Raw genomic sequence first — 17,075 nt, forward strand, 5'->3', positions numbered from 1 at the left:
TGTGTTCAAGATAACAAACAACTTCTCTCAAGGTTAAAATAAAACTAAAGCTTTTTTGACTTCCTGAGTATTGCCCCCTCTAAGATGACCAAATTGAACGGGATTCCAGATTTTTTTAGGTAATAATGCTCAACAGATGTGACTATTTTAACAATGCTGTATTTTACCTTTATAATTATGATCATACATTTCCCATTATTGATGCCCTTCACTAAACCCCCCCCTTGAAAATGTCACCTCAATTGCCACATGTCAATAATTTATTACAGATAAGGATAGTCAGGAGAGATAGTGGTTTCTATGCCCATCATGCAATAGCATCCACGAAACTTGAAGTTCTATTATAAAATGTTGACATTACATCATATTTTGAGGACTCCTCTAAATGACAAGTCACCCTTCTTATGGAAGTCAAGAAATCTTTTTTAAAAAACTACTCCCAAATCTACACCAAATAGACTGATAGACCCACTCTGAGTATAAAACCAGAATTATTTGATTTTCAGCAAAGTTAACTAAAAGTTAGATAAAAACATTGCATTGGCTGCTTATGGGGATGAAATACCAAGTAAGATGTAGTAAATATGAAGCTCTTTGTCACCGACTGAATCCTAATGCTTCCCACTTCAAGTCTCCTGTGACACACAAACTAAGATGTCCCTAAGCTATTCATGCCTATATCTTCCAACAAGTAAAACTGTTCCTAGGAAATTAGTAAAAAGCAGGTTTTACATCTATGCTTTTTGTATCCTGTACAATGCTAATCATAATGCCTTTATCACAGATTGTAATTTAAAAATATCTGTTGGATTATGAATCTGAAAGAAAGCAAAACATTTTTAAAAGTTTCAAAAAAGAAAAGCAAATCCATGACTTCAAATGAAAAGAGGAAATGATAGTTTGGGTATAAGTATGATTTTTATAATTGGGCAAAATGAACAGAACTCCAAAATTAAATGAGAAAAGTGCTCTCAAATGTTTGATCTGAGCTTAAGAAATTCTCTCTTGATGCTAACTACATATCAGGTTTTTCATACAATTGGTAAATATGGTGGAAGGCCCACTTGTGACGCCAGGGGCATCAGGCCTGGCTTCCATAGTAAATCTTGGGTCTTCTGAGTTTTCACCTGTTGGTTTGTTTCCCTTCCCAGAATGTTAAAAAAGAACCTTACTCGTCTTGGTGTAAGAACCTTACTTCTCTTAGTGACAACCGGAAATACATATGTCCATGCTGTGCCAAAAATAGATCAAACATTATCAAGTGGGACTGAATGCTCACGATTTTCCTTTAGACCCTAAGGGGAACCCTAAGAATCCTTGTCACAAATGGTCATTGTTTGTGAAGCATTTAAGGACTGTTTTATTCAACAGACTTTAACAAGCTGAGACGAAATGGGAAGTTCCGTATTATAAATACTCTTCCCTTCTTGGGGTAGGGGGGACAATCAAGAGCAGATGCCACTTCCTAAAAAAGCCAGGCCACTCCAGCTGGAAGGATTGTTCTCTCTTCCGACTTCTAATTGCAGGAACTACTTGTATCATTAGTTTAATCCTTTGCCAGTGGTTATACACTTTTCTCCCCAGCTGTGCATAAAGGTGCAGACTGTGTCTGTATTTCTTTACATCTTCCTGTCTTGCACAAAGTGGCTACTCAGTCAATTTTGATTGATGGATAGTGGGATTGAAGAAAGAATGTCAGACTTATAAAAATTCAACTTTTATTTCCTTGTTTACAACAAAACATAGATTCTCCTGCTCCTCTAAAACATTTAAAATATTCTTAATATTTTAAAATTTAAAGAATTTATTAAATATTTAATAAATTTATTAAATACTTTAATATTTAAATAAGTGAAAATATCTAAAAGTACATGCCTAGAAGGTTTTCCACACTTGAGATAAATAGGGCAGCCCAAAAAGAGAGAGAGAGAAAAACAAGTTATTGCCCCAACTTTTCACAATCGTATGCCATTTTTAGACTACCATTTGTATCAAGTGTATTGTCATCTTTATGGCTCAGAAAGATCATAAGTTCAACTGGCTATTTACTTGGGTTTATAATTTTATATTTTCCCTGTCTCTTTCACTAGGTTGTAAGTTGTGGGGACAAGGAACTAGTTATATCATTAGTTTGGAGTTGTAGGAAAATCACATGATTGGGGGTGAGCCATCTGGATTGCCTCAGCAAGTGGTTAACTTCTCTGAGTCTAATTCCCTCATCTGAAAAATGGGAAAAGTGATCCGTGATAAGGATTCCCAAAAATATATTAAAGTGCCTTCCACATAGTAGATGGTCAACATACAGTAGCTATCATTGTTACTATTATTCCCTTTTAAAAATGCTATCAACATTGCTTAAACTATAGCTTTGTATATTCCATGAGTTTCATTCACAGATGAGTGAAGAGAAGAAAGCACTGAATGTCTAATATGGACTCTGTTTTTCTACAAATATAAGTGAAAAATCACAGTTGTCACATAAAATCATTCATTTCTTTTGTACTTAAAAATCACTTCACCAGAGATAAACAAGGAGAACAGATGAGACATTATACCGGACCGTCACCAAGTATGTATTACTATAATATACTCTGGTTCCCATGCTCTATATTACATGTAGCAGAAAAGGCACACGGAGAAATCTAAGGATGGAGGAGCTGCATTTCTTTATGACCTTATTTGAAAGATAAACTCCTTGGGGAAACACAATTTATTCAGATTATCAAGACCCTGCTGTGCAAATCTACAGTCTGGGAGCACACTATGGAGATCAAAAAATATTTACTTTATTCTGTTGGGTATAAAAGCTTTTAATGAATGCATAATTAAGGCAAAAAAAGTGTATACTGCTTTAGAAATTCCACCGCTGAGCCAAGCCATTAATATCCAAGGCACCATACCCAGTTGTGATTCCACCTGTTTCCTATTTGGATTACAACCTAGTTATAAATCAAGGTCTTACGTGACTACACGACCTGGTGCTGCAGAAAAGGACTGCACTCCAGGACTAGAGGAAGCAACATAAAGGGCTTTGTTGTGGATGTGTGCTGAAGGGCCGGCCCTTTGGAACATGTTGAAACAAACAAACAAATAACGAAAACCAAATCTTTTAATAGCTTTGGGAATGAATCATGTAGGAAAAAGATTATCATGTATATCATGTATGTAAAGGGATCTGTGAGTTTTCTCCATAATATCTTATATTAGAATCGATAGGATAAAGCTAATTGTTATGGAAGAAAAAAATGAGCAATTCATCAACAATGCAGCCAGATTACTTGTGATATGATAAAATAATGTAAAACCAGATATTTTTATCTGTATAAATATATAGAGAAGTATAGGTATATTTGCATACAAACATATAAATATATCTGGACAACTGTGTGCAACTATGTATATAATTCATATATTGATATAAATATGCATAGGATACAATTTGATTAAACAAACACAAAATATTAGCAGCAATTCAAAATATACAAGTAAAAAACCCCAGCATGCTCTAATTCTTGGAGTCTTTGAAGGTCTATTTAAATATTTGTGCTGTATAACAGAGGAATTCTACAATTAGGTTACTAGTACATTTTCATAATCAATTGTATGCATAATATCCAAGGCTCATGCATAATTTTATATTGTTCTTTGGGAAAGTCTGCAGTAAGCTGGAAATCCAGTAGGAAAGCACAGAGACACAGCCATCATCAATAACTAATAATTCCAGCCCTAGTCACCATGTGCTACAAAATGCTACTGCAAAGTTTACTAAAGCTGCCTCAGCACATCAGGCAATTACCATTGAGTTATGGGCTATATAGAGAAAATTAACGTATACTACTCTTTCTTTAATTGAAAATAGTCTATCTGGGCAACTAGGGCTTTAAAACTAAAATTTCAATTACCACAAACCACGTTTGAACTATGAGAGGCAATATCAGGTTAAAATTTTTAAAAAGAATAGTAGAGTGGTAGTAGAGCAGTAGTCACGATGCTGGGGTTTTATACTTGTATATTTTGAATTGCTGCTAATATTTTGTGTTTGTTTAATCAAATTGTATCCTATGCATATTTATATCAATATATGTACTTAGCTCTGGTACACAAAGTCAGAGTGCTGAAAATTAGCCCAATTCTGCAGATTTTCAACAATCTCTCTGTTATCCACATAGACTATTTGTCTTAATCATTATTATACGTAAGAATGAGGATTGTAAGGGTTTTTGTTTGTTTGTTTCAAATCTGCATTCTTTTGGCTTTTAATATTTTGGACGCAATGAAAGATACAGAACATTGATATTTTTATAAGTACAAACTAGGACCGGTTCAAATTTATCCAAATGGTGATGACACTTCTGAAAGCTGAACATCAGTAATTTAATAGGCAGGTAATTGATGTGAAACGGTGCGGCAACAGCATCTAAAGCAGTGGTTCTCAAATTGCGGTCCTCAGGCCAGTAACATCAGCAGCACCTGGGAACTTGTTAGAATGCAGATTCTCAGGCTCATCCCCAGACCTCCAGGCTCAGAAACTCTGCGCATGGAGTCCAGCAGTCTGTTTTAACCAGCCATTCAGGTGATCCTACACAGGGTCAAGTTTAAGAAGCAGTGATAGAACGCATCTGAGTGAAGAAAGGAATGACTCTAACCTACATAAATCTATTCTTGCAGTAGAACTAACTGACCCCAGTCCCTCATCCCATCCTCTGAAGTGGGCAAACATTATAGTGAACGTATGGGGCTGAGGCCAGGGTACTTGCAGCTGAATTAAGGACACAGACAAGCAGTCATCTCCCAGGGCCTGAGCACACGTCCCTCAATGTGCAGTGGGGAGAAGGTCAGCAGTTTGCTCGACAGGATAGTTGTGGATAGAGTGAGAACAGGGTGGAGGAAAAGTCTAGGAAGGAAAAAGCTGGAGGGAGGCAGGTATGGGACAGCAGTCTCCTAGTAAGGAATAACTTACATTTTTCTTCTTTAAACAAATGCTCTGCTTTTATGTCCCCTAGTTAGGGGAGCTGAGGACACCATGCGACTTTATTATAAAAAATTCCTATCACAGGGAGCTCTCTTGGCACATGTAGAAGGAACTCACACAAACATGCGTTTCTAAGCAACTGCCACGCACTAGAGCTAGCAATGAAAGATTTTTTCAATTTTTTCTTGGATTCTATGTATCAGGATGGGGCAATAAGTTTTATCTACAAGAAGGGGAGGGGAAACAATAAAACAAAATTTCCCACCTTCAAAGCATCACAACCACGTAAAGCGTTGCTTTTAAAAGTGTTGATTTTTCTATTTATTAAAGTACAATTTCAGCATGATGTTTCCACATTTCAGAGGCAGGGAGAAAGTGATGTTTCATTTAATTATTTGTGACTTTTTCTTCTAAAACAGTACCTGCACTTCTACAAAATCAAAGAGAAGTGGCTGAGAGAGAAAAAGACCTTTTACAGAATGGGGATTATTTCCCAAATTTTCAGAAACAGACTTGTCCAATATGTTGTTGTTTGGAAGTAGGCAGTAAAGTTGATGACATTTCCAGGAATGCAGGGAGATAGGAGTGAGGGGAGTGGGTAGGAAGTTAACTGTGGAATTAATAGAGGAATTCACAGGTGAAGGATTCTATTCTACTGGCTCTGGTTTCTAGGACACCTACTGCGGTAGGACATTGCGTTGTAGGATACTTTGCATGCACTATCTCATGAATACTCCAACACCCCTACGAGGTAGATTGTATATAGGATACTGTATCTGCATTTGACAGATGAGGAGTGGTGGCAAAGAGGTTAAGTAACTTGCCCAAGGTCACATAACTCTGGGACATGAACTTCTATCATGGGGAGACAGATAAGTAAATCAACACAAACAATATGGCATGATCAGCACCCTGGAAGACTGCCCATAATTAATGAAGAGGAGGGAAATCTAACTCCAACTAGGTGGATTGATCAGGCAACTCTGGAAGAGGAGATAACACATGAGCAAAGTACTTGAAGGTTAAAGAGGAATTTATAAAGCGACAAAGCGAGGGAAGAATAATCCATAGAGAAAGAGGCTTCATACAAGGAGGTTTAGATACAAGAGAAATGCCTGAAATTCACAGTGACTGTGGCATAGCACGTGGGTAGTAAATTGCTAAAAAAAAAAAACAACTGGGTAAAGAGATAGGAAATTGCACAATAAAGATGGGACCTGCGAGCCAAATTAAGAGGAACGAACCCTATCCTGAAGGCTGTGGTGAACCACTAACGAATGATTTAAAGCAAGAATGTGACACGATCAGGGTGTTATTTTTTTAAAATCAATAAAATAGAATTTTTTTAAGTTTTTAAAAAATCAACTAAATAGAGTTTTAGTGGAAGTACTGGAGTGGGACAAGAGTGAAGTCAGGCTCATTGGTTAGCAGGAAGTTTCTTTAGTCTAGGAAATAAGTAATGGGGATTTCCATAAGACAGTGGCAATAGAAATAGACAGAATGAGAGGGATTTAAAAAGCTAAGAAGGTTCACACAAGAACCTGAACGTGGATGGTTATAGAAGCAACTAAGATGTCCTTCAGTAGGCGAATGGATAAACAAACTGTGCTACATCCAGTCAACGGAATATTATTTAGCACTATCAAGAAATGAGCTACCGAGCCATAAAAAGATATGGAGGAACCTTAAGTACATATTACTAAGGGAAAGAAGCCAATCTGAAAAGGCTACATACTGTATGACACCAACTATATGACATTCTGGAAAAGACGAAACTATGGAGACAGTAAAAAGATCAGTGGTTGCCAGGGTTTGGGAGCGGAGAGGAAGGGATGAATCGGCAGAGGGCAGAGTAGTTTTAAGGCGGTGAGACTATTCTGTATGATACTATACTGGTGGATACATGTCCACCAATTATACATTTGTCCAAACCCACAGGATAGATGGACAACATCAAGAGTGAACCCTAATGTTAACAACTGACTTTGGGTGATAATGATGTGTCAGTGCAGGTTTATCAATTGTAACAAATGCACCACTCTGGTAGGGGATATTGATAATGAGGAAGGTGAAGCATATGTTGGGGCAGGGGATATATAGACAATCTCTATTATCTTCCTCTCAATTTTGTTGTGAACCTAAAACTGCTCTAAAAAATATGTATTTTTTTAAAAAGTTAGAGGGTAGCGTTGAAAGATCTTGGTGACAGTGTATGTGAGGTGCAAGGAGATGGGAGATTTTAGGATCACTCCTGGGTTTCTGGCTTGGGTTCACAGTCAGAAAGTTCATGTGCCTGTGGGACATCCAAGAGGAAATGCTGACTGGCAGTGCCCTAGAGACGATAAAACACCCAATCCTTGGGTACAACAAGAACAGGGCACATCAGGGAGACAAGAAAGAAAAAGGACAAGGTTGGAAACCTAGTCTGAAACCAGGAGACAGGGATCCAGCTTGGGTTTTAGAGAAAGAAATTGTTTTGTGGGCCAGAAATGTAACTTAGATTGTACAGCAAAGTATTAATTAGCGTTAGACAACAGGCAGGGAGCATAGTTGAGCTACTGCAGGAACGTTCAGGAAGAATAATCAGACCTGAATGATGTCAGTGAAAACGAAGAGAAAGAGAAGGCATATTTGAGAGCTACTTAAGAAGCTAAACCAATTAACCGTAGCGGCACTCATGAAAACACGGAGCAGTATAAGATTAGGCCAAGGTTCCTGGTTTGCATTACTATAGGAAGGATGGTTCCTTAACAAAGATGGGGAGGAGAAGCAGGTGTGTGAGATTGGGCAAAGATGAATTTGAGGTATGTGTGGGATGCCAAGTGGAAATGTTGGCTGAACAAACAGGTTGGAGCTCAGAAAAGGGAAGGTGATAAGCAATCTTTCTCACATAGATGAAAGAGAATGATGTGAGCAGAAGAGAAAGGTATCAGCTTGGAGCCACCAGGCCCGGAGGGATATTCAAGGAGCTGATGGAAGAAGAGCTTGTAAAGGAACAGAAAAGCAGTAGGAGGAGAACTAGGAAAGAGTCTGGAGTAAAGAGGTGTAGGAAAGAGTGGAGCTACCACTGTCGATACGCTGTGGAGTGCTCACATTAAGACACCATCGAAGGCCCGCTGCATTTGACAATTAGGAAACTTTGGTGACTTTTGTTGGAACAGCTTTTGAGGAGTAATGAAGGCAGAGACTGAGCTCAACAGGACTGAAGAATGATAGAAGGTAAGGAAGTGTAGACATGATCACAGTGTAGCAGTGAATGGAAGGAGAGGGTTGTGGTAATGAGAAACAAATAAAAGTTTCTCCCACATTATTGATCCTATTTTAAAAATGAAAGGAAGGCGCCAGTGGAGAAGGAGACATTGAAACCACAGGAAACACAGAAGTACCTGATAGATAGGAACAGAAAGGCAGTGTAACCTTAGAGAAGACGGCAGACACTTAACTATGGGTAGAAATATTTGCAGGTGAAGAGTGGGTAGGAGGATGAATATCTCAAATGAAACAGATTTTCTTCTAATGCTCCTAATTTCCAAGTATTAATAATGGAATTAAGTGAGATTGATATTTGTTTGATTTGCTTATTCATTCTGAACTCCAGCACTAATAAAACACTGGAAACATTTTATTTTTGAGAAAAATATGCAGAAAGTGATTTTAAAATTGCCCAGCTAGCAATAGTTAGCTATTAGAAAAATCCTTCAAGACAATCTTACTTTTCTTGAAAAACTCACAAACAAGGAAGACATCATCAACTCTAGATCTTCCACATAACTGATTAAAATGCCAAAATGACTTCCCTGGCCAGTCAGCAGCCTTTGTGCTGTCACTTACTGACATCCTTTGGTGTGGACTTAGGGAATAAAAGCCAACATAATAGCATATGAAAAAATTAGTTGGGATCCTAAAGTGGCTACCAAAAGATCTTATGATACACTGCAGAGCCAAATATTAATGATATTTGGCAAATATGATATTCTAGGTTACCCATGCTGGATAGCAAATACTGTTGATTAGAACAAATAATTAGTAGTTGGCTATGATTTAGTAAGGCTGATACATTTCCACTCCTTCTGATCATTTTCATGGATTAAAAAAAATCCAGGGCTGGCCGGGTTAAGTTTAGCATGCTCCACTTCGGCAAACCAGGTTTGGTTCCCAGGTATGGACCTACACCACTTGGTGGTGGCCATGCTGTGGCTGTGACCCACATACAAAATAGAGGAAATTAGCACAGATGTTAGCTCAGAGCAAATCTTCTTCAAGCCAAAAAAAAAAAAAAAATCCAAAAGATTAGACCATTTGTAATATATTTTCCAAACCTTGTACTTTAACATTCTCCAAATACAAGAGTATCAGCCCCAAGTGAACTATGAAATAGCACATGGTTAGTGTACTGGATTAGGAGCATATTAAATATATATGTTGGCATAATCATTTGTCTTATCTAATGTGGAAAAAAATAGCTCAGTGTTGGAGAAAAATGAGCATGAATTATAACTTCTCAACCTTGAGGATAAATTATTCTATTCAGAATACCCACTATACATTATGTAGTTAGGAGCTACTGCTAATTTAATAATTAAAATTACAAAAATACATTGTTCGGAAGAGATAACCTCCTAAAAGTCATTGTAGTATTACTTAGTCGAAAAGTGATAATCTGTTATAATACTGTAAAATATGCAAGATCTTCAGTGCCAAATGCAATCCCCATAGAGAGTATTTTCAATTTAAAAAAATTGTATTCAGTGGGTAGAACTAAAGGAAGACTAACATTAACATATTTTCTTCCCATAATATAAAATTTCAATATTTAAAAAGCAGGAAAAAATTACTGCACGGACGCACCATTTATTCCCTCAATACATACTGCTGTGGACTGAACTGTGTCCTTCCAAAATTCGTATGTTGACGCTCTAAGCTTCAGTGTGATGGTATTTGGAGATGGGGCCTTTGGGAGGTAATTAGGTTCAGATGAGGTCATGAGGGTGGGGCCCTCATGATTAGTGTTCTTATAAGAAGAGACACAAGAAAGCTTGCTTTCTCTCTCTGTGCCATGTGAGAAAACAGCAAGAAGGTGGCCGTGTGCAAGCCAGGAAGACAGCTCTCACAAGAATGTGACCACGCTGGCACCTGGATCTCAGACTTCCAGCCTCCAGACTGTGCGAGATAAATGTCTGTTGTTTAAATCACCCAGTCTGTGGGATTTTACCGCAGCCCAAGTTGACTAATGCACATACTGAACTCATGAGATGTGAAGGGAGGGTAAGTTATAAACAGCTGTAAGGCACGACCTCTGCCTTCCAGAGCCCCACAGCATAACTGGGGCGGGTGAGGCGTCTTCCACCCACCAGAACCCACGAGGAAACTGATGCAAAAGCAGCATGCAGGTGCTTTCAGCTTCTGTGAAGCTATTTCAAGGATCCTGTGCTTCTCAAATTTGAAAGTGGAAAAGTATTTTCTTAGCAAAAGAACAGTAAAATCACCATTTATGCAAAAAAAAAAAAATACCCAGAATTCTTCCTAATACTCTCATGAGAGAATAACATTCTTTAAACCTTTGTACCTTCACTGAAGAGAGAAAATGACGAATTCTCATGGTAGCCCATTTAGTGTAAAACTAAACGAAGACATGGGATGAGTAATAAGCATCAGTCACAGAGGAGGGAGATTTAGGGCAGGCAGACGCTTCCTCCCTCCCGCTCCCTGTACGTTGTCGCCTTCTGAATGATTAATACTAAGAATTTGGGCTTTGCTTTACTAGATGCTCCAAATGTGCATGCTGTAAACAGAACAACGCCTTCAATCTGGGGAAATGATCTTTTATGCCTGTAAAAGTAGAAAACAAAACAAATGAAAAAAAAAGGAAACAACCTCCTCTCTCTGTTTTCCTCTCAGTGATAAAATGCTCCACTGATGTCCCTCTCTCTCACATCACAGCAATGTCTCCTCTTTCAGGTCACGTCTTCCACATAAAAGTGCTAAACTAATGCCGCTTAATGACAAATTAATGTCCATGAATAAAAAATACACCTCTAATAGCATAGAGTAATTTGCCATTACAATATCATCATTGGACATGCCCCTGGTTTAATACGATGTATTTAATTCATAACCTAATGAGTGATATATAAAAAGAGGGAGATGAACCCTGCAATTACATTTATGTGAGTCTGTCACCTTATTTGTAAAACCTTAGAGTCATTTACATTCAAATTAGAACAAATGAGTGATTTCACAAAGTGCAGTGATAAATGACCATAGCAGCCCAAGACAAAACTGTATTTCCTGTGAACACATTAACAGTTTCCTATTATTTGTTAAAAATTACAATGCATATTGCCCAGTGTGGTGTGAATAATGACTTTTTTACTGATTAGGTCAGAAGACTAATATGTAGCAAAATAAATAATTTTTCTTTTCATTTTTTTTGATTTTTGCTTTAAATTAACTACTGAATTCTGGTGGATTCACACTGCCACCTGCTGCCTCAGAACAGATACTAAGAGTTTCTTCCTGTCAAAAGGGGTTTTTTCACCACCTTGGTGGTCTTATCTGGGAAGTCTACACGACGGTTCTTTCTTATCAATATATTTAAACTACAAATGGTAATAAAGGCTGATTCTTGGCAAACAAAAAGAACACTTGATAATCAAACAATAGGATATATTATTTGCTACTTGGGGGGAGGTGGTACAAAATAGACAAACTTTTTTTTTTTTTACAGCTAACTACAAAAAAAGACATTTTTAGCAAAGCATGTGTCTCCTAACGCATCACTTTCAGGCAATAGAACACAAAGTCCAGCGGCCAGTACCCCTGATCTTATGATACTGTGCATCAGCAGGGGAGAGAGGGAGGGTGCGTGTGTGAGGGGGCGGGGGGTGAGATGCTTGCCCGACTCCTGCCCCTTGGTATAATCTGAAGGGGCTGAAAGGCTCTGCCTGCCACTGAGAATCCCCACCACCCAGTCTTCTCCTCGACTGGCAAGTCCCAACATGAAAGGGCAGCCTTAGGTCCAGAACACAGCAGGCTAGTAGAGGCATTAGGAATGGAGACGAGGCTAAGAGGCTAAGGAGTTTTGTAGGTGAAACGATGCACCTGAATGGTCATTAGGGGAGCTAGTGGAGGTTTCCAAACCAGATCAACATCCTAGTTTTGAATTTAAGTTTCTCCATCTGTAAAAAGGAAACAACACTCAGCTGCCTTAGGGGTTACTCAGTAGAGGGGAAATGGGAACCTCTGTGCAAAACACTCAGTACTGAGAGCCCTCGGTAAGTGTTGGTTCCCTTCCCTGGGAAAGATAATGATGGCTTTGGGGACTCTGATTTGGCATGAATAGAGGCTAGAAACAAGCAGAGCCCTTAGGAGGAGATTATGAGCTCATTATAACCTACAGCCAGCATCGGTGAGAGCCTAAAGAAAGGCAAGAACATTAGCAATGGAGAAAAGAGTCAGGTCTGAGAGAGATTTGCGAGGTAGCATCAACTCAAGGCGGTAACCAATTGGATGTGGTGGTGAGGCAGGAATCTACGACTAGGGCCAAATTTCTAGATAGCTAGTGGATCAATGGCACCATCAACAGACAAAAAGGCACATTTTCTCATACTAGGTTCGAACCGTCTGTGTAATATTTAGGTGGAGATGTTCAACAGCTAATCAAAGAAAAAAAGGCTAGGAAAAAATCAGACTTTGAGAAAAACTGGATTCAAAAGTTTGCAATGTTGACCTGAGGGACTCAGTAAACCAGTGGACACATCAGAACCACTACATCCACAGCCCATCACTCCCAGATGGTCTGCAGAGTTTCCTGTAACAGATTTAAAATGGGAGCTGGCCCCGTGGCCAAGTGGATAAGTTCCCACGCTCTGCTTCGGGGGCCCAGGGTTTTGCTGGCTCAGATCCCGGGCGCGGACATGGCATAGCTCATGAGGCCTTGCTGAGGCGGTGTCCCACACAGAAGAACTAGGAAGACCTACGACTGGCCTATACAAGTATGCACTGGGGGGGCTTCGGGGAGAAGGAGAAGAGCAACCAAAAAAAGAAGATTGGCAGCAGATGTTAGCTCACGGGCCAATCTTTACAAAAAACAAGATTTAAAATAGTGAATGTATGGAAACATGTATACTCTGAAAAGCAAGATAATTCATACATTTTACTGGACCCATTTTAAAGACAATAATTGCTCTTTAATGAATGAGTGCATTTTTCTGATGAAATGTTTAGAAACAGCACACTGGACGGGAGAGGAGCAGAAGGAGGAAAAGGGAAAGAAGCATTCACATTTTATTTGGGACTGAATCTCAGACAGCAGACAGTCTAACATGTCATGCTTATTAATAATATACTAACACAACAGGCTACATAGGACAGAGTCCTACGGAACTTCACTGCAAAGCAGGTGAGAAAGGATGCAAACTTGAGGAGTTGTTTATAAATCCCTTATCTTGGGATGATGGGCCATTGCTTAGCCCCTCACACTGCCCCCCCATCAATCAGCATCATTTTCACTACTAGTCTCCCCATTTATTCCAAAAACATGCACTGAGAACCTGTGTGTTCTCAATGGGAGACCCTGTGAGAGGGCTGGGGACTAAAAATGAGTAAGGTGAAGGCCTCACACCCTAGGAGGCTGATTCAATGGCTGTCATCACTGACACAGAGGGCCATTGTTCCCACCATGTGCGGTTCCCACCCTCAGCAGCCTGCCGGAGGAAAAACATGAGAAAGGAGCCCTCACAGTGGCCTCAAGGTGTCTCTTCCCTTGGCTGGCGGCAGCAGCAGCACATGCAGAAGAACTTCAGGCCAAGGCCATAGCTGATGACTAGAGGTTCAGGGAGGCGTGGGTGGGTGGGGCTCAGGGAGAGTCAACCAAGGGGATCTCCTTGGACATGCTTTTTTATGTTTTATTTATTCATTCGTTTATTTATTTATTTAGAGGAAGATTAGCCCTAAGCTAACATCTGCCACCAATCCTCCTCTTTTTGCTGAGGAAGACAGGCCCTGAGCTAAGCTCTGTGCCCATCTTCCTCTATTTTATATGTGGGATGCCTGCCACAGCATGGCTTGATAAGCAGTGTGTAGGTCTGTGCCCAGGATCTGAACCGGCAGACTCTGGGCCACGGAAGTGGAACGCACGAACTTAACCACTGCACCACCAGGCCAGCCCCTCCTTGGACATGCTTTTTAATAAGTACTGGAGGACAATAGGAGACATTAGAGCAGAGGTCTACCCTTCACACCTCAGTAAGAAAACCAAAGAAATAATAGTAATTTTAAAACAACAAAACAATACCAGGCATCTTAGTGATGAGAATGGCTTCACAAACTCCTAATTGGACAAAGTACTAAACAAGGATGGAGAATATATTCGGCTTGATTGATGGGGTACCATTTCTAAGTACATTTTAAGCACTGAAAATTTTTCATTAAAAAAATTTTTCTATACCCAATAAAAATGGTCCCATATAAAATTAAAAGTCAGTTGAGCAGTAATACCAAAAAAACAGCAAATAGGTATAGTTATAAGACTGTGTCAAAATATAAAAGCATACTGGCCCAGTCTGCCAATTTTATAATCCTAAAAGAGAGGCAGGGTATATATTTTTAAAAGGTGAATGAAGGTTTCTATATATACATGGTTTTGGTTTTTTTATAGCCAAAGTTTTCTTTCCACATGTTGGACATCTTGCAACAATCACAGATAGAAAGGATAAGTAAAGTTACAAGAGAGAATAAAATGAAAATACTGGTGAAAAGAAAGTGAAAATTTCAACCACTGTTTAAGCTGCCTAATAAAAATTTACTGTCCACAAAATACATCTGTATGCAAGCTCCATGAAAAATCATGGACAACAAGGGTTTTAAATTCCAAAGTGCACAAGTCACTTGGTATCAACAAATTGATCTAATGGGGTAGGGGAAAATACACATAAACTTCCAATGTGCATCTGGAATTCTCATTTATAGAAAATTATAAGTATACACACACACGTGTACATACAAACTATTTTGATATGCATCATGATAATAAGCACTATAAGCAAACTTTTGTCAACATACATCATTGATGATTACCTGCCATGGAAAAAGTGAATCAGGTGACGATGCTGAAAGCTCAGGTTGCAATATTTGATGTAGAAATGTCAAATAAAAGTAATTTCAATTTCACAAGTCAAACACACACCTTTGAAGTCTCGTAACCTTTCTATGTTATTCCCATTTGCCACTTGCAGAAAGGGATTAAAAACAGCTCTTCCATATCACACAACAATATTGAGGGGAAAAGAAAGGAAAATAAGATAAAAATAGTTAAACATTTACTGTTAGATTAAAGGTGCTGAGATAATGATAAAACTTTCATATCCTGTATTTGACTTGCTCCTTAGGTGAACATGGCTGACATTCCTCACACTACCTCCCCGGGAAGCACTGGTTCCTATTTCCCAAGGTTGCTGGGAGGATGAAATAAGACGACATAGGAGTAAGGGCTTTGGAAACTACCTAATGAGGAACAGAAGTCAATGACAAAGGCCATATTTAGAATTAGAGAAAATGATTAGGAAGGAAATAAAGCAATTGGGCAGGAAAACAAATAGGACTTTTCTACTCACTAATATCATGTCAGACACACAAGGATAGTAGAATTAAATTGTGTGGACTTATTTTTTAAAATTTATGTTCACTGTTGTTGTAATGCTGTAATAAACACAAGTAAATCATACCAGTGGAGGAAATGGGAGAATTCCAATATAAGGAATTAGTACTCAACTCTCTGTAAAATACAAGATCCTCATAGCCATACTGTCTGCCTAAGATGCCCCATAGCTTCCCACCCAATCAATGAGTTGTCATCAAGAAGACAAAATGGTCTTTGGAATCAGAAAGGTCTACCGCTCATTAGCTATGTCACCTCAGGCAAGCTAGGTACATTTCAAAACTCTGATTTTTGGCCAATAAAAATGTGTAAAGTTGTTATGAGGACTGAACGTGAAACATCAGTGAACGCACAGGAGGTGCTCCGTGGATGGGAGTTTTCCTCTCTCCCCCTCACAGAGCCATTAAGCCTAACCACCCCAGCAAATTAGGGGAAGAATGCACAGATCACTCATCACTTTTCCAGCATTTACTACCTGGGAAGTTCATGTGGTAATTAATAATATATGACTTTGTGATATATTAGCTACTGTCACTGAAATCTTAAGTTGACTATCCAACTTTTCATGCATTTGTGGTTATTTCTGCAAGAGGACAGCATTGCTTCAAACCAAGACCATTCCCAGCGTCATCACCCCGGGCCCCAGCAGTAAACACTGTGCATGGTTGCTGAGATACTCTGCTGCCCAAGGGTAGTGGGCACCTGGGGTGGGCAAGGAGGGTGGGGGACATAAGATATGACACGAGAACTGCAGCTGCCCTCCTAGGAGCCTCTCAGCTTGTGTCCTAGAGAAATTCTACCACCACAGGCCACATCCCCCACTTCCATTTTACCTGACACTGGGTTCCAGTTGGTGGAGTACAGCTTATGACTGCAAGGGGAAGGAACATGAAAGGCGCATATTGGCAGGATGCAAGCTCACATACCTGGATGAGATAGTGGGAACATAAATTGAGAAGCTCCAACAGCTGTAGGTGACTGCCGGCTGCTAACACATCCTGGATCACGCCTGGCTCCAACAAAATCTGTATTGTTTTTTAATAAAAAGAAAACTATCAGTTACTTAAAAATTAATACTTGCTTAATATGCAAGTGTACTATATTTAAACTGCTGCTTAGCATACTATATCTGAATTAATAGTGTTCCTTATTATGGAAGTCAGTTCTTTTTTCTATTCTGATTAATGAGCTTTGGCCCTCACTCTAACAGCTGAGTTCTCATTTCTGATACTCATTTCCTGTGTGCAAGGCTCTGCACTTAACCACTTATTTTTGTAGCAGGATATGAACATTTGCAAATGACAATATAATTGTCTTAAAACTCAGTTTGTGATGGATGTAATCTTATAAAGTACAAAAGAACCGAATTTCAGCTTTTTAAGGTATATTTCAGAATTTTGTTTTTTAGTTGATCACAGAAACAGTGTGTTTAACAGGTATTTTAGG

General features: G+C 39.0%; 1 protein-coding gene across 1 annotated transcript in view; it reads right to left on the reverse strand.

Moving 5' to 3' along the window:
• Positions 1 to 17,075, reverse strand: part of KLHL32 (kelch like family member 32) — a 190,334-nt gene that overhangs the window by 62,541 nt on the left and 110,718 nt on the right. The window contains exon 5 of the mRNA XM_046677862.1: positions 16,556 to 16,654. Within this exon, the coding sequence (XP_046533818.1) occupies positions 16,556 to 16,654 (99 nt within the window). The remainder of the gene's footprint in view (positions 1 to 16,555; positions 16,655 to 17,075) is intronic.

This window comes from Equus quagga, chromosome 11 (genome assembly GCF_021613505.1).
Source record: "Equus quagga isolate Etosha38 chromosome 11, UCLA_HA_Equagga_1.0, whole genome shotgun sequence".
NCBI lineage: Eukaryota > Metazoa > Chordata > Mammalia > Perissodactyla > Equidae > Equus > Equus quagga.